The sequence below is a fragment of the Microchirus variegatus genome (assembly GCF_963457635.1).
Source record: "Microchirus variegatus genome assembly, chromosome: 14".
Classification (NCBI taxonomy): domain Eukaryota; kingdom Metazoa; phylum Chordata; class Actinopteri; order Pleuronectiformes; family Soleidae; genus Microchirus; species Microchirus variegatus.
This window is the reverse complement of record NC_139815.1, coordinates 11816275-11843602: the sequence shown is the minus strand read 5'-3', so window position 1 is coordinate 11843602 and position 27328 is coordinate 11816275. Positions and strand designations below refer to the sequence as shown.

At 41.3% G+C, this 27328-nt stretch overlaps 1 protein-coding gene across 1 annotated transcript in view; it reads right to left on the bottom strand.

Annotated features, from left to right (window-relative positions):
- mdga1 (MAM domain containing glycosylphosphatidylinositol anchor 1) overlaps positions 1-27328 on the bottom strand; it is a gene marked incomplete at both ends in the record, with an annotated part of 169146 nt that overhangs the window by 23223 nt on the left and 118595 nt on the right. The window contains 7 exons of the mRNA XM_083901189.1: positions 34-186; positions 3476-3499; positions 3604-3784; positions 14905-15053; positions 15181-15447; positions 22653-22952; positions 25319-25648. Of these exons, the coding sequence (XP_083757315.1) occupies positions 34-186; positions 3476-3499; positions 3604-3784; positions 14905-15053; positions 15181-15447; positions 22653-22952; positions 25319-25648 (1404 nt within the window). The remainder of the gene's footprint in view (positions 1-33; positions 187-3475; positions 3500-3603; positions 3785-14904; positions 15054-15180; positions 15448-22652; positions 22953-25318; positions 25649-27328) is intronic.

The window sequence follows — 27328 nt, the reverse complement described above, 5'->3', positions numbered from 1 at the left end:
AAATGAACCTGTAGATATAAAGCGATTCCTCACCCTCCTTGGTTCCACTGCGGTCAGTATCGGGGCCGGTATTGGCAGATCGCTTGGGGTTCTGTGTCAAGTGGTTTTGCCTTGTCCAGTCGAAGATGTCACTGCGGTCTTGAGAGAAACCACAGATGCGCTCGTCCTCAAAACCGCACACATGGTCTGACGGATGTGTGTGTGTGTGTGAAGACAAAAGGAGAGAGAAGAGAACAAACACTTGATCAGTGACATTAGGCAGGTGAGAAACTACAGGTTAAATGTCGTAACCAAGTGTTCAAATATGCAGTTTAAATATTCATGTAAAAAAGACACAGAATGGCAGAAGCAGGGTGAGAGAATAGGAAGATGACGTATGGTAAATGGTCTGACCAGGACAAGAACTGGGACTTGCTTTTTAAGCAATATGTAATTGTTCGATATGGTCTCTATTGGACAATCATGGAAGTAACAGACATACTGTTGAAAGCAGGGTATGTAGATTCCCTATTCTACATTGCAACTGATTTGGGAACACATATTCAGGTGCTTACTAACACATATAAGTAGCATACGAGCCCTTTATTAACACCTTATTCTACATAACCTTATTCTATCTCTATTAAGACATGATTTAAGATCTTCCCTACAAAAGGTGTTAATACATGCTTAATATTTACTAATTAAGGGCGAGTATGCTACTATACATGTTAAGTAAGCACCTAGTTTAGGGATGGGGCCGATCCGATGCAGGATCTCAATCGGATTTCTGATACACAGATCGGAATATTTCCGATCCAACGGTAGAGATTTCTGATCCGATCCGCCTGTGCTTGTTTTTAAAAAAATTAAAGCCATGGGTCTGTAAAGTCGTACATATCATACATGCTTGTATAAAGGAATTTATTAAAGCCTTATATAAAATCAACAATAATGTTGATGATAATATTAAAGCAAACAGAGCATCCATAACGGAATAGTATCGGTATCAGCAGATATCCAAATTCAGATATTGGGATCGGATTGGTGCATCCCTAACGTAGTTGTTTTGTAAGAAATACAGTTGTCAGAAATGGTCTGTCCTCATGCACCATGTGCATCTTCAGCAGATAAAATAATTATTTGCAGAGAATGGCTGATCTAATGAACCATATTTTGGACAATGCTGTTGTTGGACTCTAATCTATGATCCAAATGAGACATATGCTGAATAGTCAAATTGCAAGGGTCTAGCAAAGTCGGGAGTCAAGACAATCTTGATAATGTACTGGCGGTGGGACAAAACCCCTGCTGCTGTAATTAATTTCAACATTGAGTATGAACTGATGTGATTTATTTATTTATTTATTTGAGGGAAGCAAAAGACTATACAGTGTGAGGTGTGTAAATGTTTTGCAGGCAACAGATGTTCAGGCCACCTTTTTCTGCATCTTAGAGCCTCAGGAGGATGATTTTAAAATGACTCGCAACCATTTTTGGGGAAGCTCAGTTTTATTAGATTTACCTTAAAAAGTACACCTTCAAGGATCTCTGGGTTTATTTTCATATCCTCGCCCAAGAGTTTTGGAGTCACACACATCCCTCAACACACGTACAGAGATTGTTTTTTGATACCAGATTTTAGTTTTATCTTCTGACCTGAACCCAATTGGAACCGGAAAAGTTGGTTCTCAAGGGAATCAAGAAATACCTGCTTCTTCCCTGCGGATTTAGCCAGTGTTGTATTTACATCCCCCTGAGTAACGCGGAATAAAGTCCTCCCACTTTGGTTATTCTTAAACTGGTGTGAACACGGAGTGCACTCTTAGAAATAAAAGTGCTAAGTAGAACCATATAAGGTTCTTGGGCTTGTCCTCATTGGAGGATTCCACCAAGAACCCATTTAAAACCCTTTATTCATGAAAGGGATTTTAAAGGGGTCCCACGGTTGGTGTAGTGGTTAGCACTCTCGCCTTTGCAGCAAGAAGACCCGGGTTCCTAGGTTCGAGGCCTGAGCCCCAGTTGGAACAACTTCGGTACAAGGGCCTTTGTGCAAGGAGTTTGCATGTTCTCCCCGTGTGTGCGTGGGTTTTCTCCGGGTTCTCCGGCTTCCTCTCACAGTTCAAAAACATGCGATATGGGGATTAGGTGAATTGGTCACTCTAAATTGACGGTAGGTGTGAGAGTGTGAGTGAATGGTTGTTTGTCTCTATATGAGGCCCTGTGATGGACTGGCGAACTGTCCAGGGTGTACCCTGCCTGTCGTACAATGTCAGCTGAGATAGGCACAGCACCCCCTGCGACCCTAAAACGGTAGATGATGGATAGATGGATGGATGAGTTTTAAAGGGTTCTCTGGATCAAAATGGTTCTTACTGGAACCATGAGTGTTACCAAGAACCTTTGAAAAACCCTTTCTTCGGGAAAGGGTTTTTCAGAAGCTAAAGGTTCCAGGTAGAACCTCAACACTTGTAGAAGAACCCTTTTGGAGAGCTTATTTCTAAGAGTGTGGTTTGCTAGAAAACACCAAGGTTCTGAGCCTCCAGAATGGCACCAGAACCAGAACCGTGTCCGTCTGAAAGCACTATGACTGTGGTGTGGATTCACTAAAAATAACAATGGATACAACCCAGTATAATAACAACTACCTACAACCATTCAAGCTGACATATTTAGTGAAACCTTCCTCGGACACACACACTAACACATCTGCTGCAGATGCATATGGCCCACACTCCCTTTGCGGGCAGTGTGTGTGTGTGTGTGTGTTGTGTGTGTATGCTTTTTGTTTCAGGGAGTTAATCTATTGCTATTCACATCCTGCACCACGACATACGTTCCTCTCAATTTGCACTGTTGTTCTCGGAGTCTGTTCCAATCTGCTGTTGTTTTAATTGCCTAACCCTGGCAGGGCCAACTGCCACTCCTGCCAGAAAATGCTGCTCTGTCTCTTAATGAAGAAAACAGACAAGACGCAATTGACTGAGACAGATTGAGGGATGGGAACAGAGAGGAAGAGAGGCAAGGAGAGCGCAGGGGTTAGTGCAAAGAGGGCGAGATGGAGGGAAGTGGCGAGAGATGTGGCTGACAGAAAGAGACAAAGGACGGCACAGTGGGATTTGACAACGTTTTAATAATGGAGAGGCAAGATATAAGCCCTTTGTTATGAGCAGCCTCATACTGTATCCTTCAAAGATGGCCGAGCTTTCGTGACATTTCCGATGTTAAGGACCCGCTTGCAACCGTCAGTTGATTTCTCATATCCTGCACTCTCCTCCATTATAACGCGATACAATAAGGAGGACAGACCGGGTCGCGGCGAACTTTGCTTTAACAAACTTGTGTTGACATCGCTTGCAGCATACAAGCTAAATTAGCGTTCATCAAACTTTAATGTGCCTTCCAAGCATTACCACCCTGACATCAATCAGGCAACAACAACAACAACCTGAAGGCTGCAAAAAATGTGGAGGAGCAGAGGGAAATGTGGTCTCACCTGAAGGCCTAGGGTAGGTGTAGGCTGTAAAACAATTAAAAGAATATTGATTACAATGCTCAGACCCTTTATGCATTAGTTTTAAATGCACATAAAAGATATCGACATGATAGCAATAAAGATCTTACGTTCTGAGTACTGGATGGTTCGACTGATGTAGTCCCCAGTGCTGTAGGTGGTGATGGGGGACAGTCGGACCTCGTAGGACAGAGGGATTCTCAGGTCTGATATGATGTAGGACATCAGCACACCTTTCTCTGGCTCCTTTCCCTTTAGGTCGATCTGCTTCGACAAAAGATTCTGCTTGTTCTAGACCGGTAAAAGAACACACACACACACACACGAAAGAAAGAGAAACAAACATGTTAGGATGTGTAAAAGAAATACATATAAACAGAGTAATACACATATGAATAATGCACAGTGATAGGAAACAGTAACCAGTCATATCATCAGCTCACCTCTCATCTGCGTTCTTCTGTTAGTTTAACACTTAACACATTCAATGACTTGATGTCAACAGCCTGACAGAATCAATGTCAAGGTTTCGAAATGTGAAGTGTTCCACAGATATTTGCTTTGTGCTGTATAGAAGCCGTACGCATTTATCTCGACGCGGCTTATTAATCACCATGTCATCATGCTATTTTACTTCACTTTCTACCATATTTGCGACGGTTTCCACACATTTCCATTTATGGTAGATGGAATTATATGTGGGCATAGAGCCAGTGCTGGGCACAGAGCCAAACAATACACCTTTCAGACCTGGATTGGATTGTACACATCTTGAGGTTTTTTAATCTCTCAACTTTTATCCAAAACAAAGTAAAGCAGCTGTCAGAAGAAGTCTTCTTCTTTTAAATGCTTTGAAGGCAGTGCAGTGTATGTTGGTTTAAGTGCATAATGTCCCCCCCATACTACTACATCTGCCAGGCGTATATAGGTTATATTTCATTTAATTCTCCATATAAGGGTCTAATATAGTGCAAACACATACCCTGCAGTATTTCATCCAGTATTAGTATCACAAGAAGACAGGTTATTCAGGAAAATTAAATACTGCATTATAATTGTTCTTTTCTTTTGAAGTGGATGCGTTCTCTGCCGTTCCTTACTTCTCAGCTCCCGCACAATACATTTTGCACAATTTAATGAAAGGAAGGACATTGGTGTTCACTCGGATATCTCATTACCTCAACATTCTGAAAGAGACGCGTCTATTTGCGTTAAAGCCCCAAACAAGAAAAAAAGCCCAAAACGTTTCATGTTAGTCCAATTGTTGTCCTCTTATTTTCTAGCATCACTTTTAAAAGAGCTATTACTGTGTTATTCCACCCACGGAGAGACAAATCCATTAGCTGTGTTTCTGCCTCTAATCCCGGCTACTTAAAGACCTGACACTGAGCTCAATCTAATGCATTAGGTCATCCACTCCACCGTAACACCTTAGTACACCCACAGCATGCCATTATCAGGTTATCCATGCAGCAGAGGTGAGTGTACTGCGCATGCATTTTGTGGGTGATGAGCAGCATGTGTCTATATGTAGAGTATGATATAATGTGTGTACTGTACAGAGCTGTGGAACAGGCAGCAATTAGTATTTGTGTACAGGTTACAGTTATTTAACCTGCCAAGGGATAATGAGGATATAGATTAGCATGTTTGCCACAATTAGCACTGATGCCCATTAACATATTTTGTCTTTATTGAATAAAGACATCAACGTTATGTTTGAAGTAATCATTAGCCAAAATATAAATGTAATTTACAGCAATCTATATACATTTTTAAGAGACGACTAAACAAAAAAATCTGTTTGCTTCCACTCAGCTCTCCACCTACACCAGGGATGTCAAAGTCAAATGACCTGGGGGCCAATGAGTGTCCAGTGTGGTCAATAAGGGGCCGGCCTAGAGAACAAAAAGTGGGACAAAAACAACTTAGTTATAGGGCACTTCCTGTATCGTGGCGAATGGTCGAAATTTGCCAAAACGCCAAGGGTTGCCGTAGTCACGTCGTTCTGAATCCGCAAAACCTTTTGACAACTTTGCTAACATTGGTCCTACATAGATTTGTAGGAGCATATGTAGATTTGTAGGATCGCACGTAGATCTGTAGAAACGTACATATGTTTCCTACGTAGATTTGTAGGAACGTACATAGATCCGCAAATCGCCAACATTCAAAAAGGCCAACTTCCTGTTGAATTGAGGCCAACAAGTTTCAGGACATTAGGTGGAATTCAATCTATGCTGAAGTTATACGCCCTTTCCCGAAGAAAGAGTTTTTCAAGGGTTCTTGGTAACACTAATGGTTCCAGTCATTTTGATCCAGAGAACTCCTTTAAAACTTTCCTGAATAAAGGGTTTTAAAGGGGTTATTGGTGGAACCCTCCAAAAACGGGTTCTCCTATGAGGACAAGCCAAAGAACCTTATATTGTTCTACTTAGCACTTTTATTTCTAAGAGTGTACAGTAGTTTGGTATGGTGGATCTATCCTCTAATTATTACAATACCATGTGCTCTGACATCTGCACACAGGAAGTCAGCTCTTCCTCTTCCTCTTGTCCTGCTCTGGCTAGTTTTTATTAGACATCTACTAGCTACAACAAATTTAAACCCAGTAGACTGAGATGATCATTTCAACACCATGGTGACTCCCAGGCTGCCAAAAATGTCTTGGTTTGACTCTAATTACTGCACCAGTCCCACGTGGAAACAGCCACAGCCCAATCCCTACGCGTTTGTGCCCAGAACAACACAGTCAGACTCAAATCCTTGCTTCCCCACCAGGCACAATGCCACTCGTGGCTGTTAAATCTCCCTTTCTTAGTGGAAGTCTGGCTGTTTTCATTTCTGCTGCAGCAACTTTTTAACGCTCTCCTGCCAGTCATGGAGTATCCCTCTCCATCCTCGTACAGGTTTCTCCAACTAAATAATCTGTTTCCAAAAATAAACCCCTGAATCATGTCCTCTCCTCTAGTTCACCTTCCCCCAAAGTTTATTTATGATGCTGCTGTGAGGCACATAATATTAGAGGTCATTCAGGGCATTTGGACAGTGAACTCCTGTTTTTCCGTTTGATGGGTTGGAATTTTTTAAAAGTTTTATCTTCAAACCGTCGCACTCACGACATATTACTCTTGTTTGCAGCATACCTATGTACAACCTAACACAGTTGGAGGGATTTTCAATCTCATTGTTCAGTTCATGGTTTTTTTTTATTACAACAGCTGATGTTGTCACTTTATACAAGAGTTTAGCATTCAATCTTTTGTTGATTGTGCATTTAAATGTATCTGCAGTGTGTGTGTGGGTGCAGACGTTTGAGCACTTGATATTGTAACCGGTGCATATTATTACAACACCATCGCAGCAGTTACTTAGTAAAATGTAACACCCACTCAGTCCCAGGCTCATGCATATGAACATTCACACATTGATATAAGCATAATTATGTTGAATATATCAGAAACGGAAAGCTCGGCTCATGCCATTTACATAAAGTGGGGGGAGGTGAGTTAATATTGCTGGAGTCAGAATTTTAGGTGAGGTGAGCTGTGTTTTTTTAAGGTGTGGACAGGTCTGCGCACATTTACACGTCCACACAATAACAGGAAAACACATAGGTGTTGATGGTGAGTGGAAGATGATGTCAGAAGACTAAGGGTGAATTCCAATTCCTTGCTTAACCCTCAATCTCAAAAATGTGCTGTCCCGATTCTCAGAAAAATGAAGTTGAGGGGCGAGTTTAAGGGCTGTATCGCCCTCTATATTGAGATTTTCCGAGACCACCCTTGGGAGCAATAGCTACCCAGAATGCATTGCGTGTTTTGACAGAACAAAGATGGCGCCGAAAGCAGCAAAACGAGTAAGCCACAAATTAAGTATTTTCTTTGTTAATAGAGATATAAAATGTATGAAAACCATTGTATTATCTTAGTTTAGGCCCATATTATGGATTACTGACGTCATTGTTGCGTAACATTTATTTTTATTTTACGATCTTTTGTCAATAGCCGGCCGGTGTGGACAAGCGATAGTTTGCTATCGTTTACTTGTCAATAAGTTGTGGTGTGTGGTAACTGTCAGCTGAATATATCCGTGGTTGTGGTATTTGTATGAGTATCATCTTATAACCAACTGACAACCTAATAACTTGACTGACAAACAGATCGTAATAAATAATCGTGAATGTGTTCTCCTTCTTCTTTTTTGGAGTTGACAGACTGGACGCAGCTTTCGCGTTATTCTGCCCCCCACAGTCTGAAGACGTATCTGCATTTAAGGGATGTCCCATTTCTAAGTGACAAAATAACCCTCAACACTTGGTTTTGAGGGACAGTTAAAATTAAGGGTTGAGCTTGAGGGTTAAGATTGAGGCTTAAGATAGGAATTGGAATTGGCCCTAAGATCGCTCGATTGCTGTCGAATACATTTTCTTTTTTACTGCGGTGAGCACTCGATGGTGATTGGACAAATGTGGCAAAAACGTGCCTTCCACAGAAGCTCAACACGGAAGCTCAACCCAACGACAGTGGGTGAAGCGGTGGGGGCGCCAGGCTTTTGCACGATCATTGGAGGAACTGTCTGAAAGGCAGAACCAGTTTTTGATTGACAGCGTTGCAGAAACATACAGTACATTACAGTGGAGCCTTTTCTGCCTCAATCCGGTGTGGACTTTGCACAGGGAAGACAAATAGCCGGTCGTGTGTTATTTGCTTCCAGTTGTTCATTCGTTCCTTCCATTTTTTATCAACGTGAGTTGAATTCATGTATAAATATCTGGGCCTGAAATGAGCTTCCTCCAGCTCGTTCAAACACCAGCAACCTGAGGTGTGACTCGGAGGAATTCAGCTGCTCATGTGTTAAAGAATCCGTCTCTCTTTGCCTCTGTCTCTGCCTTCCTTCCTTACTAGGTCAGTGGACATTTATTTGAATATGTATGCATGTGTGTGTGTGTGCACATTTTATATTTTGGACTCCATTACTAACACACCTGCAAAGATTTAGCTTGATGGTGCTTGTTATGATCGTGTGGGTTGAGCATGTTGGTTAAAATACGGCATTTGAGGGAGGCATAATGTCAAAATGATTAAACTCGAGACCAGCTACCGTCATTAAGGACAGCTTGTCCAGCTCACATGAACAGTCATGTCCTAATCTGGGAAAGCCGCAATTTCAAGCACACATCATTTTTCATCAGTCTCCATCAGGTGTGTCAATAAAGAGACAAGAAGACAAAGAACGTGTGAAAGAGGGTTAGTGCAAGAGAGCAGCCATGAGAGAAAAATGGAGTGATGTGTGTGAGAGAGGAATCTGGGTTGACAGCATGAGAGGAGGTTCTTTAAACAATACAGAGTCTGCGGTTAATTTTTTCTATTATCTTCTATTAATTGATCTTGTTTATGAATGACCCATCAGCCCACTGATGTTAGGTGTGTGTGAATAAATCATTGTCTGTGCACGTGTGCAGTGTGGCTGTATCCGTTTCATTGCTCGCTGTTCTCTCTTTGAGGCCTAGTGAGTATCTGCATTGTAGGGCTACTGGTGTGCATACATTATTGATTCACTGTATTCAACGTACAACTGTAATTTATCATGAATATATTTTTATTTCTCATGTAAATGAGAATGGAAATGTGTGTGTGTGTTTGTGTGTGTCTGCGTGACAGTGTCTCAGTGGAGTGAGAGCCTTTGTTTAGCTGATTTGAAGCCGGGTCATGAGCTGCCTGCACAACTTCACACACAAAATAATAATAATTCATAGTTAAAAGAGGGACCTTAAAGCTCACATAGAGTGGTCCTGTTGCACATATATGTTAGTTATGGAGGTCTACTTACATACATTACAACAACTTGTTTTTATGGTCAAAAACCTCCTAGTTGCTGTAAATGAGCCGATAGAAATCCTCTTTTCTGACGCTGTTCCCCAGCCGCGATATTTCAGACTCAACTCTCACACCCAGAAGACAGAGTGTGCTGTGATTGGCCAGCCAGCGTAGAGCCTTCCCAACTGTCTTGTGATTGGTCAGTACCCAGAAGTGACATATTCAGCACATCCGCTCTCAGAAGCACAGCTCCCCCCTCTGGAACGGTGGATGCACTGCTCCTCATTATCAAAACATTGATTTAACAATGTTTAAAAATAGCTTCTTCACGACTTCCCGCCGCAGTCCCTTTTATGACTTTGACCCGGAGTCAGACCCAGAGTCAGAAGACACTGTTGCTCGTGAAACACCTCCACAACGGACGTTATTCTTCTTCTGCGGTTCAATGTACGCAACCGGATGTGCCCGGACTAGTGCCCGGAGCAGGACGATCTGCTGTTCCGGAAAACCGATGTTTACGTAACCAGACCGGGTATTTTCAGAGATCTCTCTGAGCCTGAGATTACAATACAACACAGCGTTCTTAGCAGTGGCTGAACTGTTTGTTTAGAACCTTCAGGGCTTCGTAAACAAGGTAATGACGCAGATACACACTTAAAACAGCGTTAATTGGAACGTTCGGTCTAGGTCCGCTTTAAGGATGAAAAATGTGGAGTTTAACTCTTTCGCTCTTCGCTGTTCAATTCCGAACATTCACTGCCATTGACCTCAATTACGTTTTTCGCGTTTAAACTAAGTGTAATGCCAAAATTGACCACCACGTAGGTGGCAGCACTGCTCTTTTTGGATGAGCGATTACTATAGATCACGAGATGATGAGAGGACCAGAGATGAGGACTGAGGGGGGAGAAATGGCGAAAGAGAAGAGGGAAAAGCTTAGGCACAGAGCGTGTGTCATGGAAGTTTGGCGAAGAAGAGTCTCGCGAATGTGAGCGGTGACGAGGGGGAGATCGCGGCGATCATGAAAGGAGGAAGTTACGGAGCTGTGCGGTCTACAAAACCGGGGGCGAAGCGCTGAGACGCGGCATTTCTTGCGTTGCGCGACGCCAACGGCCGGCTCAACTGACGAATCTTGTAAATAAATGATTGTTTTGCCATCAAAAGCTCTTTATGAGTGTTGTATTTGTTGTTTTATAGAAGGAAAACACTGTTCAGATGTTTGAGGTGTCACTAAAGCGAAACATATTAGGCCCAAAGTGACTGATCTGCTTCTTTTCACATAAAGCTGTGTTTTTGGTTAAATCAGCATATTTTGTAATGCCGATTACTAAGGAACAGAAAAAGGTAGAAACAAACTTTTTTTTCCAGACAAAAGAAGAAAGTCTATTCTTTCTTTTTGTTTATATAGTCATAGAACACAATATTCTGTGGGTCTTGAAAGATGGTTCAAAATGCTCGAAAACACAAACCACAATTAAACTCCAGTTGAGCGGGAATATTATTACATCACATTATATATATATTATTAAATTATGGTGGAAAACGTTTTGTTTGTTTGTTTGTTTTCAAACACATACAGTAATTAAAAATGCTGAATATGTCTTTCTCTAGCTCTCTCTTTTTGTAACTTCATTGTGCTTTTTGAGCCCTGGTGCCAAAATATTCAATCAAATTCCAATTTACTTGAATTCCGGTGCAATAAAGAGACACATCTGATCTGCAGAAGAGGAAATGAATCCCTAAAACTGAGTAAACATGAATTAAGATATGGCTCATGATCGTCCCTTGAACATAAAAAGGAGCATTAATGAGAATAAAGTGTGACTGATAACAGACAACTTGAGTTTCCTTTGCCAATTCAAATCAATTAAGCAAAATGTCCAAAATTAGCCCCTGGAGGCTTCATAAATCTGCTTCTTTGGCAAAAAAGGAAATTAATTATCACTAAGAAATCAAAGCAGTGATTAAAATAATGTTGGTTTGGAGGTTGTGGTGCGAAGCAAAAGAGTCGGCAAAGGACAGCTTGATTCTGTAAATCAAGGAGGAGCTGTTGATTCGTAGGGGGGGGGGGGAACTAAATTAAGAGGTGTAAACAGTGGTTTCACAGCCTGGCAATGAGTCATCGAGCAAACTATGTAGTCTCCCACACACACACACACACACACACACACACACACACACACACACACACACACACACACACACACACACACACACACAACACACACACACACACACACACACACACACACACACACACACACACACACACACACACAGGAATGGACATATGCTTTAGATGCAGATAAGTAGAAGTGCATCCATGTCTACAACAAAAAGAGAATCAGGAACGTTACACAACAACAGCTAATTGCTAATGTAAGGGGAATGCACACACTTATGAGCAAACGTTATAAGCATATGCTCGGAGCGTTTCTCCACATGAACTGAATCCTCTTGAATCCACCTCTGAGCCCGCGCTTCTCCCCGGAGATCTCCACATCATTTTGCAAGTGCTAAAAAGATGGAGTGTCAAGGTGTTAAGAGGGTGAGCTGGAGAAAGTGTTGCAGAAATAGATGGGTTGTGAAATTGAGATGGGATTACATCTGAATGTTCTCGTATGCCATTTAATAGTTGAGAGGACCTGTGAGATTCACTGTTTTTCTTTTGTTAATTTGCATTTTATTTCTCTCCTTTGTTCATTTTTTATTCACTTCCTTGCTTACTCTCAACTCCTGTTTTTGGGAACATGCATGTAACACCCTTAAAGTTAAATTACAGTTTCCAGTCATTTTAAACGGCCTCTTTATGTAACTCATTATTTCAACGCGGTCAGCGTAACAACTCGCAGCAAATATTTATCAGTGCCATTTCAGTTTGCCACGGTTCATTCAACGTTAAATGTCATTAAAGGGATACTTCCCCGATTTGAATGTGGCTTTGTATTGCTAGAATAGCAGTAGTATTCTTTAGAAAATGTGCTTCCCTCCCTCAGTTTTTCCCTGACTTGTAAAAAAATCTGTTTTCCCTTATCCAAATGTGCCCTACTGTGAGTCAAATGACGCGTTTTGCATCACAGTAGGGCAAATTTTGAAAATAGAAAACAGATTTTTTTTACAACTCAGTGAAAAACTAAGGGAGGGAAGCACATTTTCTAAAAATACTACTGCAATTCTAGCAATACAAAGCCACATTCAAATCAGTGAAGTAGCCCTTTAAGTGTGCGCTTTACAGCGCAGTACCAAGACAAATGGGAAGCAAGATGGACAGAGAGATGGGAAGAGTCTCGGACAGAAATGTTGTGAACGATAGAGGATACCAGCATAATGAAAGACAAAAGAGAAAAGAAGAGGCAACAATGGAGGTAAAGAGTGAGAGTAGTTAAGCATGCAGTCTAATGTGCATCTTTGGAAGGCCAGTGCTCATTTTGTATTTCCCTGAAGAGTCTTACTTAACAAGGTAAGCAGCCAAGTCCTTAAAGTAGGAGGGGAATTAGCTATTCATCTACACAAAAGCAACCTGGTAGACACTCTCTTTCTCTCACTCTCTGACACACACACACACACAACAATCCTTAGCCAGTTGTGCATAATAATTCACTGTTATCCTGCCTGTCCTCTGACTTAAAAGCTTGTAATCCGTAAACGGATGTTTGCAACAACAAAAAAACAAGGTAGAATCCAAAACTTTTTGATTTTGTACGAATTAGTGGACGAGTTTGTAAGTATAAATATAAAAAAAATTGTGTTGGGCGCGTTAACATGCATTAACAGCGTCAACGTGCGTTAACGGCGTCAACGTTAACGCATGCCGCGTTTCCAGGACGACTGACCGATAAAAGACGCGCACGATGTCATCAAATGAGTCTCTAAAGTAACGCTAAACTTTAAAAACAGAGACACACATACGCAGTACACAGGTAACCTGGTTACCCTGGTGTAGCGCTGCACTTGTCGTTTAATAAACAGACCGCTCCAGTTCGACTGTAGGCGCGCTAACGGCGCTAAACGAGCTAATGCAGCTAACAGAGCTAACTGGTAAACGGCGACGCGGCACGTAAACATGGCGTCACGCGTGTCTTTTTCCGGTCAGTCGTCATGGAAACGCGCTATGCGTTAACGTGCGTTAACCTAAAAAACACACACAAAAAAACATAAAAATCAATCCTGCTATAACATGTTAACGTTTGCATTGGCAAATGGAATTCTAGTAAAGTGAGGCTGTACATCACATACGACACAAACTAGTGACTAGTAAGGCAGTTGTTTTCGGTGTAATGAATCGTGAGAATCGGTTAATTAACACGATTCGTGCACAGACTCCATCTGACACAGCCACTGAACTAAAATACAGTGCAAAAGGGTTGTGATGCGGCTCACAACCGCAGGTTTCAGCAGTGCTGTCGCTACATCTGCTAAACATTGAGATTTTAGACATTAGATATTTCCTCACGAAATGTTGGAGAATGTGATTTTTTAAGTATTTTAACTGATCTACAGTTCACCATTGTTTGGTTTGATTCTTGTGCTGGACATTGTGCTTTTGACTCTTTCAGACACTCTCTGACCAATCAGTGGCCAGCAGTCTGTCGACATCACATTTAGTATTGGCTCAGCTCACTTGGAACCTCGCCAGAGCAGGAACCAAAACAGTACCAGGTACAGAGGAGTCGAGCTGTGCCGAGTAAAGTCGTGCCGGAACTGTGTAGTGGAAAAGCACCATACGTTGAAGTACATTTGTGCTTGCAAGTCTTTTTTAAAGACGCTTTGTTGTAAGATGAAAATGAAATCAATCACATGAGGACAAACTTAAATGCAAATTTAAACATTTTAAAAATGGGAATTTGTTGAATTTCTCTGATCCACATTCTGGGTAAATTGACAAGATTTTGGCAATGAAGAACCAGAGAGAAGAGAAGAGAAGAGAAGCATTGATCATTAAGAAGACGCTGATCATTCTTTCTTTCATTCATCAATTCTTCTAGCATGGAAATCTCCTATTGTACCCTCTCAGTCTGCCTGGTTAAAAGATGTGACGTTTTTAATTAAATTAAATATACCATTGTTTTATTAAGAAATGACAACATTTCATTTTATATTTTAACAACTTGTTTGTGATGTCGCCTGGATGCTACTCACCTGTTTGCTCTCTGTATTATTATTCCTGGAAATGTATCTATTCTCTGACTGTCTAAATAACATCACATTGTCGTGTGTACACCTTGGTTAGGTGTTCAGTTCAGCCTGTACATCAGTGCCTTATTGAATTAAATATGTAAGTTATCTAGGAGTGGGTGGGTGTAGGGGTTTGGAGTATCTTTTTTTTTTTTTTTTACTGCCTTGTAAATTGAGGAATCAGAGTTTTAATCTCTTTCAAACTGTGTATGCCATATTCCTCAAAAAAGCCTCTTAGCCAATTAACCAATTGAAACAACAACATGTGACCAAAGTTCATCTCAGTTCAATCCGGTGTCACTCTTGTGAGTTTTTTTTGTAGGCAAATAACCACATTATAAACACACAAGAGGTGTGTGTGTGTGTGTGGATTAATGTCGACGTGTGCACTTCTGTGTTTGTGTGGGAGTACTTTACCTTTCGGACATTAATCCAGTAGCCTATTATCCGGTCTGTGGCCTCAGGATCTTTCTGCGTCCACTGTAGATTGAAGGAGTAGTTGTTTCCTTTCAGAATGCGCACAGGGTTGGGCGTGTCAAAGTAAAACTCAGCATTGTATGGATTTGCTGTGGGGATATGAGGAAAGAGAGAGAATAAAACATCAACGGTTAAATAATTATGAAGAGGACAAGTGTGAAATATAAATCAACTTGAAGGTTGGTTTGTAGGGAGGAACTGTAGGTGTTCACTCACCCGATACATTAAAAGTGCACGTTGATGTCCCCGCATAATTGCTGACTCGGCATTCATAAGAGCCATTGTTGGTCGGTTCCAGCTTGAACTTAAGTTCCGGCGTCTCCTTCAGGTCTGGCGTGGGCATGCGTATAATATCGCCGTTGCGATACCAGCGGATGTCCGTCAGACGAGGAGGATTGGCCCGCAAGACTGTACATCTCAGCCTCACCATCTGAGAGTTTCTGGAGCGCACGTCTTGGAAGACTGGATCCAATATGGGAGCATCTGCAGGACCAAGAGAACTCAAGATATTAGGGACATTTGCTTTGTGATTAAGAATTTCAATTAGGTGAACCCATGTAAAACCACTATTATCCACATCAAAAGCACATATAGGCCTCGGAGGGAAATCTAATTATAGAGGTCTGGACAAATTAAAACAAAAAAAAATTTAATTTTGAGGGAAAAACCACAACATCTTATGGACAGCAGAGTAAACATCACATCGGAAGATCTTTCTGTGCCTGCACTGCAGTCAGACAAACACGACAAAGCACCTGCATAGCAACAGGAAACATGTAACTTCTCAGCTCATGTGTTCTCTTTCTCTTTTAGTTTGTAGTCTCAGCATAAAGGATGTAACATCAGATGTCTTCCTGTACCGTCTTGCCTGTGTGATTAAAACATTTTTGTTTTCCTTTCTTCTTTTGAAATGCTCGGTTTGTTTTTCTTTTGGATCAAGTCTGGATGCACTTCCTACAACCATAGCAGTACCAGCGAGACAGCTGAGGGATGGGCGAGCAGTCAAAGGTCACACTGTAATCCTATGGACTGATTAGTGTATGGTCACATACCCTGCTCACGCTTATAGACACGTGCATACTGATGTCTGACTGACTTTGTAAACATATGGCAAGGGTAAAGGGGGGGAGGAACTGCAATAGGGCAATATAAAAGAAGTATAGTGCTGAATTAGTGTTGATTAATTAGTAATTGTTTATTAATCTGAATCTGAAATGACTGCGTGATTTACCATCAAAATATTAACTGCTGCATAATATCGATCGTAAACGGCAAACTGTGTGATCTGCTGCAAACATTGTTTCTAACAGTAGTTTTGAAACGTCCATCGATGGGGGATAAAGTGAGAAAAATATGTGTTGTGTTCCAAGGCTGTTGAGAGAAACAAACACTCAGACTTTTCCAGATCAACATGAGCAGCCACAGCTCCAGCCCTGAAGGTGATAATATTATATGCCCTGCAATTCCTCAACCACTGTCCAGATAATCCACTACAAGTATGTAATTATACATATAATAATTCCTAATTTGTCCCCTGGGGTCGCATTTTTATTAGCTACCACTTTACGTTCAGGAATACTACATAGATGTGTAGTAAAATCATTTCTAGATCCTGACATGCTAGAATCTTTACTTCCAGATACTAAATGTGTTGTACACAGAAATACAAGTGCTAAGTAGAACCATATACGTTTCTCGGCTTGTCCTCATAGGAGAACACTTTTTGACTCCAGGTGGAACCTTAAAAAGCTTTTAAAACCCTTTATTCAGGAAAGAGGTTTTAAAGGGTTCTCTGGATGAAAATGGTTCTTCCTGGAACCATGAGTGTTACCAAATGGTTCCAGGTAGAACCTCAGCCCTTAGAGAAGAACCCTTTTTGGAACCCTTATTTCTAAGAGGGTACCTTTGTAGATCCACTGTGATCTGTAAGTTGCACTGCACATATCTTGCGCATAACATTTTCAGATTTCATAAAATCTCGGTGAAAAGATACATTAAATGTAAAACAAAAGGGAAAACATTGGAATTCTTGTTGTTTATAGGGTGTTATGCTATTATTTTACTCGTCCAGCCTAACTCGAGGTCAGCCTGTGTCCCCTGACTTACAGGGAGTTTGACACCCTTGGTCTACTGCTATCACGTGTTGTAACTGTACTTGTTAAGCTCTAGGTCAGGGGTATCAAACTCAAATGACCTCAGGGGGAAATGAGCATCTAGTCTGGTCAAGAGGGAGACAATCTAGAGGGGGAAAAAAACAAAGAAAAACCCCACTGTTCAGTAGTGGCATGGCAATATGAGTTTAAACTTATTACACTATATTCCATCATGATATCACAATACGGATTTTCATGAACATATCTCACAGAATTTCAAAGTAAAAGTGCTTGTTTTAATAAGAAACGATGTATGCCTCACAATCAAATAACAAGAAAATAATAATGTGGACTAATGTAAATTAAAATGCCAAAAAAGGGTTACATAATTAGATGTTGATCATTTTCACCTCAGCCACACCGTGTAAAGGAAGGTTGTGGGCCGTGTTTTCACAGTAACATGATATTAAGTGACGGGCCACCAGTTTGACACCTCTGCTCTAGGTAGATACGGATGAAGAGAATACAAAATAAGTGGTTTATGAATTTGGATCAGTTACTTTCCTTACATGCCATGTTTGCTTTAACAAGTCTTTAAAGTTTCCGAGCTGTTAGTTTCACTTTTCAAGTCTCTGGGTAATACGAGCTTCTAACTCAACTTTTCATATCCCTGGAGCAGTTTTTTTTTTCTCCTCCCCAGAGAAGTGAGTGAGTAATAGTGAGATGACTAAACTCCATGTAAACACACCATCGCACATCTGTCTTATTGAATCCAAAATGGATTCCACCCAGAAATGCAACACTGACCAAGCCAAACATTAACAGTATACAAAGGAAACGGGGGTGATGAAGAGCGAGAGAGAGAGAGAGAGAAGCCACTCTCAAAGAAATAGCAAATGACGAAGACGAATGATAAGGAAAAAGTGTGACGTGAAAGTGAGAGTCGATGATTGAGTATGGAAGGCGTGAAGAGAAAGAGAGAATGCAGAAAAGGGAGTGACAAGATGGAGAAAGGTCTTCTCTCATGGCCAGCAGTTAGCTGATTGATGATGATGAGAATGGCAATGGGGGGGAACAGCCACCTATCTGGGAGGGAGAGTGGGCAAGTAGAGAAAAGCGAAAGCACGACAGGCAAAAGTGGCAAGAATCTGCGTATCCACTTAATTATCCGCCGTAAAAATGATAGCGTCCTAACATCACATCGATCAGTGGTGCTAAATGGGAGAGAGAAAAACAAACCTAATATAAACAAAGTAAAACGGGGCAAAAGAGAGGAGCGAACTTTAGGTAGCTGTAAATATCCAACTCTTCAACCAGCCTGTTTTCTTCTCTTCTAACCCTCCAATCATAAATTCTAAGTTTTTTCTTTGTGCCTTACCATGCCCTCCTTTCCACCTCCCTAACCCTGCTTTCCAGTTTCAAGCTCCCTTAACCTCGTTTCTCGGTCCCTCTCAGTCTTGCTCATGTATCTGTCTCCTCTCGCTGTTTCTCTTGCAGTCCAGAGTGGGGTGGCCACCTGGACCATTAATCAGAGTTGGCCAGCGTGGACAGCAGAGCTCACAGTGTGTTACCCCTCGTCCCCTGCCTGCATTAGCAGCCTCTGTAAATCCTTCTTATGGAGAGGAGATTTTTTGATCTTTAAACGGTGCGTTCACTGTCATTTTGTGTGCTCACCTTAAAACTGCACATCGAAATCAATACAGAACACTCTTGTGTATTATACATCGTCCGCCAACTTGCAGAACGAAATAGCATGAGATTAAATTAAAACCAAGAACAAAGGGTTCAAACATTCACATGTCCCTGTGAATTATTTTTAAGTTGAAGAGAAAATAATGTACACATTGGTAGAGATTCCATTTTTGCCCTAAATAATGACGTTGTTCAATGTAGCTAAGTCTTTCTTATTACTTTAATAATAATAATCCTTTAACTGCTTTCATCTATTTACACTGCCTGGCAGTTACAAACACCCTCTGTCTATGAGACCGAGACATGAGGATAACAGAGTGGATGAGACTCTTCAGTTGCCTCTGACTATGACTAAGCTACTGTTAGACTGTTGATTATTCAGTTCTTGACATCAGTTCTTTACATCACATGTCAAACACCAGGATAATAAGTGTGCACATTAAAAAAAAAAAAATATATATATATATACCTAAAAAAAGTTGCCTGAGGCATTTGGATTTGAACTTGACCAGTCAAAATCATTCTTACTCAGCCTCAATTTTACTGAGCTATGCTGTGAGAAGCCATTTAGCCCTGTCCAGGAAGTAAAACACGCAATGTTGACTTCCGCGCTCCTTGGGACGTCACAAAACCTTAAACTCCTAGAATTGTTGTCTCGTGGAGCTCCGCTTTGTCGAGTTAAAACATGCGAGGGCAACGGCATCTGAAAACCGGAAGTCTGCGATAAGTTCTATTCTTGGCTCCACAGTGCAGCACAGAGTTCTACACAAACGTCCAGCCTCAGGATTTATCTGTCCAGTGCATACACGTTATATATGACAGCAATGTGCCTGCTCGAGCCTGCAAATGATCACTTTTTTCCAAATGCTAACTGCTGTTAGCTCCCAGTAGCCTCTGTGGCTGATGTCATTTCCTGCCCCTTAAGTTTCGGTTTTACTTTTATGTTCATTAGGACACCAGGGAGCTCGTTTAACTTAAAAAAAAAAAGGATATAATATGGGAGCTTTAAGTTACTTATTCATCTCCTTGTATGATTGTGGTTCCATTTAAAACAACTTGACAATATTGACAAAAAATTTAAATAAACACAGTTTCTTTATGCTTTAAGAGTATATAACTACATAATTGTTTGTCTTGACAGGGACTGAACACACTGCAGTGTTGTGTCTTTGACCCCCTGAAAAACAAGGAGATTTCCGGTGAGCTCTTTTAAGATAAATCCAGGTACATCTATGTAAAAGTCCCAAACAACAGCAAGACAGCAACATCTTCTACAACCTTTAACCTGACATATGAGACAACGGGGGTTGGACCACGCACACCGTGCTGCAATTTCAAGGCTGAACTTTGTTCTCTTACACTGACATTTTACTTTAGTGTCAGCCACTAAACAGACCCTGTGTGTCTGACCGACAGAGGAGGCTTCAAGGAGAGCTGCATGGTAGAAAATGCATATGTTTTACAACCTAGTTACACACGTGATTAATTAAACCACTCTTACCTGTCAGCAAGAAACATGCGCAATATACATAATGGAAGTGTCAGTCAGAAAACCTCCCTCATTTATTCAGCAACTTTGCACACTGTTCACTCTGCAACATGCACGTGCTTCCACTCTCACACACACATGCAGGGAGAAGAGGGGATCCCACACGTCGGACTGTATTCATTTACCATATCAGCATGGGAAATTGGTACTTCATATATATTCCTGCTTTTTAAAAAAGTCTCTAGTTCATTCCTGCTGTGTTACCAGGTTTTTTGGAATTTGCTTGGTCCTTACCTGATTAGCTTATGGAGCAGACTATCGCCTCTCATAGACCGTCTCATTGTAACCCAACAAACTAACTCAACCAAAGGATTGAGTGCAGGGTTCAGGAGATTTTACCTTTAAAAAAATTAAGCTCATAACTAATGTACCTATGGGATGAGTGTCCGTGTCCTAAATTGCTTTTTAAAGATTATTTTTCGTAGGTTGTTGTGATTAATTTGATCCAATGATTTTAACGTCCAATTTGCTTAATTTAACCATAAGAGTGGATGCTTGTTTCTCTCTATGTGTGGCCCTGTGGTGTCCCCCTGCCTTTTGTCCTATGTCAGCTGGGACTGACGCCAGGGCCCCCCGAGCCTCATCTGGAGGATAAAGCAGTAGAGGACGGATGGATGGATGGGTTTTAACGTATAACACAATGACAGCAGAGGCAATAACGTGAGGCACTAAAGCAGGGGATTCCGTTATTGATAGTTTCTATGAGATTTACTGTCAACCTTGTATGCTAAAAAGAACATTCAGTGGGGCTTAAAATCTATATCCATATGTATACTTCACTTTATGCTCATAAAATGGTGAGTGGATGCTTTTGAGAAAACAGCCTTTAAAGCTAAGTTCACGCTACACGGCTTTCAGAGTTGGTGAAATGATGCATCCCACATTGTAGGACATGCTGCCTTGTTTTCTTTGTGAGTTTGTGTGAGTTTGTTTTGATTTACCAAGTGGTACGTCTCATCACAAAAACACATGAAGTGACAGGTTGACCACTGAGCTAAAGCAATGTTGACTGTGATCTCTGTCTCGTTTTTTTTAAAGGTTTTTCTTTTCCCTCTTGTTCTCTCTGTCAGGGTTTCAGCCACTGATGTCTGTAACTTGTCATGAAGGCATCGGGGGGGGGGGGGGGGTCAATAATGCTACAGCTCCTTCGGACACGTCTGGTTCGAGCGGCTCACAGCTGAAAGGCCCACAAGGCAGGAGAGTCGAGGTGTCAGCCGGATCAAGGGTCGCCAGGTCGAGGCTCGGAAGACTATCTTTGAAGACCAGTTTTTCTGCTTGGTGAGCGGGGGCTTAATACTCCACCTACCAGTGGGGTGGAAGTTCAGTCTGTGCAAGTGCTGACCACAGGCACCCAACATGCTCTTTGCACGCGGTTCCAAAATCTGGACAGTACTCACAGCCTGCACGTTGATGATCCAATTCGTGGAAGTACGGCAGGGCCTTTCATGACTGCCTATGATGAGCTGATTAGCCAAGAGGTTGAAAATCAAGGAGGAGGTGTGTCCTCCTTTCCAGATTTTCCTTTCATATCTTTAGTGTACCCTTGCGTAGTTTTGAGCAAAGAATGAAGATGCTACTATTTTTATTAGTGCTGAGCACTAGGTGAACGCATGTTAACGCACGTTACCGCATGTGGCGTTTCCATGACGACTGACCAGAAAAAGTGTGACGTCATGTTTACGTGCCGGAGTCCAGGCCCCGTTTACCAGTTAGCTCTGTTAGCCGCGTTAGCTCCTTTTAGCGCTGTTGGCATGCCCACAGTTGAACTGGAGCGGTCTGTATATTAAACGAAAAGAGTAGCGCTACAAATAACCTACAGTTACTTTATAGACTCATTTTAATAATCGGGACTCTAGTTTTTTTGCGCGTCATGCATTAATGTGTGTTAACGTCGACACCATTAAGGCCGTTAATGGCCGTAAACTTGTTAACATGCCCAGGATTTATTTTTAAATTTTTAAAATTTGTACTTGTTAAAGTACAAAAAAAACAATCACACAAAAAAAAAAATGCCATTTGATGGATTGGCATTAACAAACTCTGGTCTTTATGTTACACTTTAGATTAGAGAACACATATTCATCATTAACTAGGTGCTTAATAACATATATAAGTAGCATACTAGCCCTTTATTAGTAATTATTAAGCACATATTAACACCGTATTCTACATAACCTTAATGTTGTTAATACGTGCTTAATATTTATTAATAAATATCCCATAATATGCTACTAATATGCATGTTAGTAAGCACCTAGTTAATAGTAATGGAATATATGTCCCCTAATCTAAAGTATTACCGAATGATGTTAAAAGGTGCTGGATCTGTAGGGTAAAAAAATTCTGACACTTACACTGCACATTTAGTTGGACCTGTGCCTCTCTGCGTTTGATGTTAAGCCCGTTGAATGGAGCAGTCTGGCACCGGTACACCCCCATCATATCCCGGGTGACATTCCTTAGCCTCAAGCGGCCATCGGGGGTTTCCACCACAGACTTTCCTGCTGGCATTAGCAGGTCCTTTTCGGTCCGTGACCATAGTATAGGCGGGCGCGGTTTGCCGTCTACGACTAAGCACACAAGCTCAGCGACAGCTCCCTCTCGGACATTGACCACCTGACTTCCTGGAGGAACTGTCAGCACTGGAGGAGAGACTGAAAAGACAGGAAAGGGAAGTGGAAATAAAAGGTTTAGTAATAATAGAGTTAATTAACACTTAAGTGCATAAGTACACTCCTTGAAAATGACATGGTGCATCTCAAAGGGTTTATCTTCTCACAAATAATCAAACAAAACAATACCAGCAATGGTTAAATAACCCTAACCCAACAGAAAACAATATGAAATTGCCTTCCAAACCGCATTAATTATGATGAAGTACACTTTCAAAAAGTCTTTGAAATAACTCAGGTAGGTTGTTCAAAACATCTGGGAAAACTAGCCACAGATCTTCTGTGGATGTAGGCCAGTTTGAATCCTTCTGTCTCTTCTTGTAATCACAGGCACGGCAGTTATTTGGCTTTACCATTAGGAAAAGTACCTGGTACCTGGTCATTTTTTAAAATTCCTACTCTGGCGAAGGTAGTGTGTCATCACAGGAAGAGTCATGAGCAAGACGTCCGACACAATAATCAAACTGAACAATGCCGAACTGTACAACAATTAAAAAGACTTGAGGGCTGCGAGCCACATCAGAACTGAACAAACTAACTAAACTGCATAGAGTAGTGCCGTGCCATGCCGAGGCGAGGTGAGGTGAGAGCCAAGACTTTGTCGTGGAAAAGCACCATAAGTGCCCTTGGGCGACCACTGTGACAACCTTACAAAGTTCTTTGTGCTCCTTGAACAGCACTTTTTAAAACCCCAGTCTGCTTTGAAATTTTTGTCGAGAAGAGACCTTGCTGATGTTCTGTAACTGCCTTGTGCCTTGTTGCTAGACTCTTTAGTCTGTTCCTTGAGTCTTGTGTATGTCGTCCTGTGTTCAAATAACTGTGCAGCACTTTGGTTCAACTGAGGTTGTTTTTAAATGTGCTTTATAAATAAACTTGACTTGACTTGACTGTGACAGACTGTGAGTCTGACCAGGTTTAAGCCTCCTACACAGCTGTTTCTGATTCACGTAAAGACTGTGTTTCAATCTTCATAATGAACAAGATGATCATTAGCGCCTGTTTGGTAAAACCAGCTAATCATATACTTGAATATAATCCTACCAATTCCCTGACTTTGTGCAAGTGATTTATATAAAAAATAATAATGTTTTTCTGGACAGTAATGTATGTTCTTATATAACAAGTCCGAGGGTGGCCATGAGTTTGAAATGACAGATGGTGTGAACAGAGCAACAGGATAACAGAGACAGATGAACGATAAAAAAAAAAAATGATATGAAAAGAAAATTACATTTAAGACTAATTTTATTGGACAATCACACGGTTTAAGTGCAACATGGGAGCATTATAAAATATTACTACTCAAGTTGAGGTAATAGCTTTATGATTAACTCCACTCAAGATTGTCCTTCTTTTTTTTTTTGCACCTCAGAAAATTCTCATATTCTCTGTGATGTACCAACACACAACACGTTAGAAGAGTCTCAGTTCAAACTACCTTTCAAATTTTGGCAAAAGATTGGAAATGTCCCAGTAAAACATATGCAAAAAATATTTTAAAAAAAAAGATAAAACACTTATTAATCAGCAATAATATGTTTATTTTAAAGGAAAATTAGTGGACACTGAGTTGAATATATGCATAGTTAAATCCCACTATGTGGATTTGTTAATGTTTGAATCTGAACAAAGTTTTGACCTAATGAAAGCATTTTGATTTTTTCTTATGAAAAAGCTTGAGCTAACGTTCACAGGACATTTGTCTTAAGGCCCATTTATACTCAATTTTGGTCTGTTTTACGTCTGTCGGTCCCAAACGTTATCTCCCTCAATACACTCTTAGAAATAAAAATGCAACTAGTAGTAGAACCATATGAGGTTCTTCGGCTTGTCCTCATAGGAGAACCCTTTTTGGCTCCAGGTAGAACCTTTTTTATAAAGGTTCCACCAAGAACCCTTTTAAAGCCCTTTATTCAGGAAAGGGGTTTTAAAGGGTTCTCTGAATCAAAATGGTTCTTACTGGAAGCATCAGTGTTACTGAGAACCCTTGAAAAACCCTTTCACCCGAGTGTTCATACTTACATTTGTTAGTATGGACATTGCGACCATTCAAGAGGTTATTTTATAATGCTTGATCCAAAATTTGGAATTAGAATGTAAGACCACTGAATGTTAGTTGTCCCAGTGATGGAGAATATTACCGGTCGCTGTAGATGATGATGGAGATTGATGACGAGCAGGATAGTCCCTTCGAATTAATCCTCATATAGAATCTTCTTTGTCATTTTTCTGACTGATTGGAATATTGACTCTATCCTGCCCCCACAATTCCTCCATCTTTTGTGTAGAGCATAAATGTGCCTTCAGTCTGAGACAGTAAAAAAAAACAACAAAACAAAAAAACCTACCACTGTTCTGAGAGATGTTAACATCCACACGGAGCTCCGGGACTCTGCTGCCTGGGAAATTTGCCACGCAACTGTAGGTAGCCAAGTCTCTGAACTTCATGTCCACAATCTCCAAACTGCTGGTGCCAGGAGCCATGTCTGGGTCACTGCGCAGCAAGATCAGGCTGTCTGAGTTGAAGACAGGTGCACCGTTCTTGTACCAGGTGTAGTTGACCTTGTCCTGTGGGGTGGCGTCAACGTGGCATGACAGCTTGAGGTCCCGACCCATTTGGATGGTCTCGCTATCCTTGTTGGAGTCTGGTGTAATTTGAAAGGTCAGGTTGCTCATGGCTGTGTGTTGTGACAGAGGGGGTTGAAGAAGACAGAAGAAAGGGTTAAAATTCACACTGTGGCAAACAGGTTGTGAAGTGTGTGAAGTCTTTGTTTCCACAAACTATTGTTTCATTCAGTTCATTCAAATAATCAAGTATTTTTACTTCAACTTCAGTAATAAAAGTTCCTCCCCAGTTCTTTCTCCATGACAAATATAGACATTGATTTAATAGTCTGAGGGAAGGGGAATGAGAGAGTAAAATCTGAATAAAATGAAAATCAGAGCCGGACAGTAACAGAGTACATGTACTTGAGTACAGTACTTAAAGGGACACTGTGTAGTATTTATGGGTTTATCTGACGCAAAATCCACTTTTTTATACATATTATGTGCTCCTGCATTGTCTAGTCGCTGTATAATATTTTTTGTTTCATTTTCGTAGGGGTATCTGTAGTTTTACTCAAGTATTGAAGTTGTGTACTCTGTCCGCCTCTGATGAAAATAAGGTGGATAGAGAAGGGGGACGATGGCTAAAACAGAACGTTAGATGAGTTTGTGTGAGGCATCAGGAGGAGGCAACAGGACGAAAAGGGAAGAAACTGAAGAAGGGAGAGAGAGAGAGATAGGAAAGAGCCAATTGTGAGGGAGGCCAAGACAAAAGGAGCCTGATGAAGAATAAAACAAGGGGGGCATTGGTATGTGTGTGTGTGGGGGGGGGGGGGGGGGGGGACAAAATCAAGGACAAAGAGTAACTCTCACACTGTCACATTTAATATCCAGTTTCAAAGGCTGCGTTTCCCCCCAACAGATTTGCATGTTGAATACAAAACCGCTCTCTGTTTTCCCACCAAAGGAGAGACAGGCAGTGCGGAGGAGCGCAGGGCTTCTTCATTTAAACTTCTTTTGAGCTTGTTAGCAACATTCTTGGGTGGAGCCGTGGATATAAAGCAGTGACCATATGGTTAATGTGATCACGCAACTTTGCCTACTTAGTGTGAAGAGGATGCCGTCTGTGCCCTAATATGCGAGTGTGCGATGTGGGCGGCTGTGGCTGTTTGTGCACCCAAGTGCATGTGCGACTGTGTCCCCTGCCTACCAGCCAACTTCTCTCTCTACGTGAGTGTGTATGTGTGTGTGTGTGTGTGTGTGTGTTGAATATTCCGTCTTGCCACCTGTGCCGGTGTGACGATGCGTTCGAGCCCATTAGGCTAACAGGAGAAACGCATCCAGCATACGTTCTCTGCAGTGTTCACTAACACAGGAGCCTGTGTCGCTAATTGCTTCCACTCCACTCCAACTAACTGGAGTGAATAAAGACGATTAAAGTGGATTAAAAAAAAGCCAGAGAGGGAAGAATAGAAGGCTTTTGTGGGGGAATTAGGGAAAAAGAACAATACTTATTCTGTCTATTCTGACAAGTTTCACACAAACTATTCTTTGAAGGACCTTGCATTGACTTCCATTCATTTCATTTGAGAAATCCTGACTCCTAAGTTAACCATAACCAGTTTATGCCTAACCCTAACCTTCACCAAACCACAATTCAAATCTGAGCCCGAAATTTAACCACTTCCTCAGAAATGAGGTTCTGCCTTGTGAGGACCAGGTTGTGATCACCATGGGGACAAAGTCAGTGTTTATGCCAGTGTCCTAAATAGGTCACAAATACAAGTACACATACATGCAGTATTTGTACA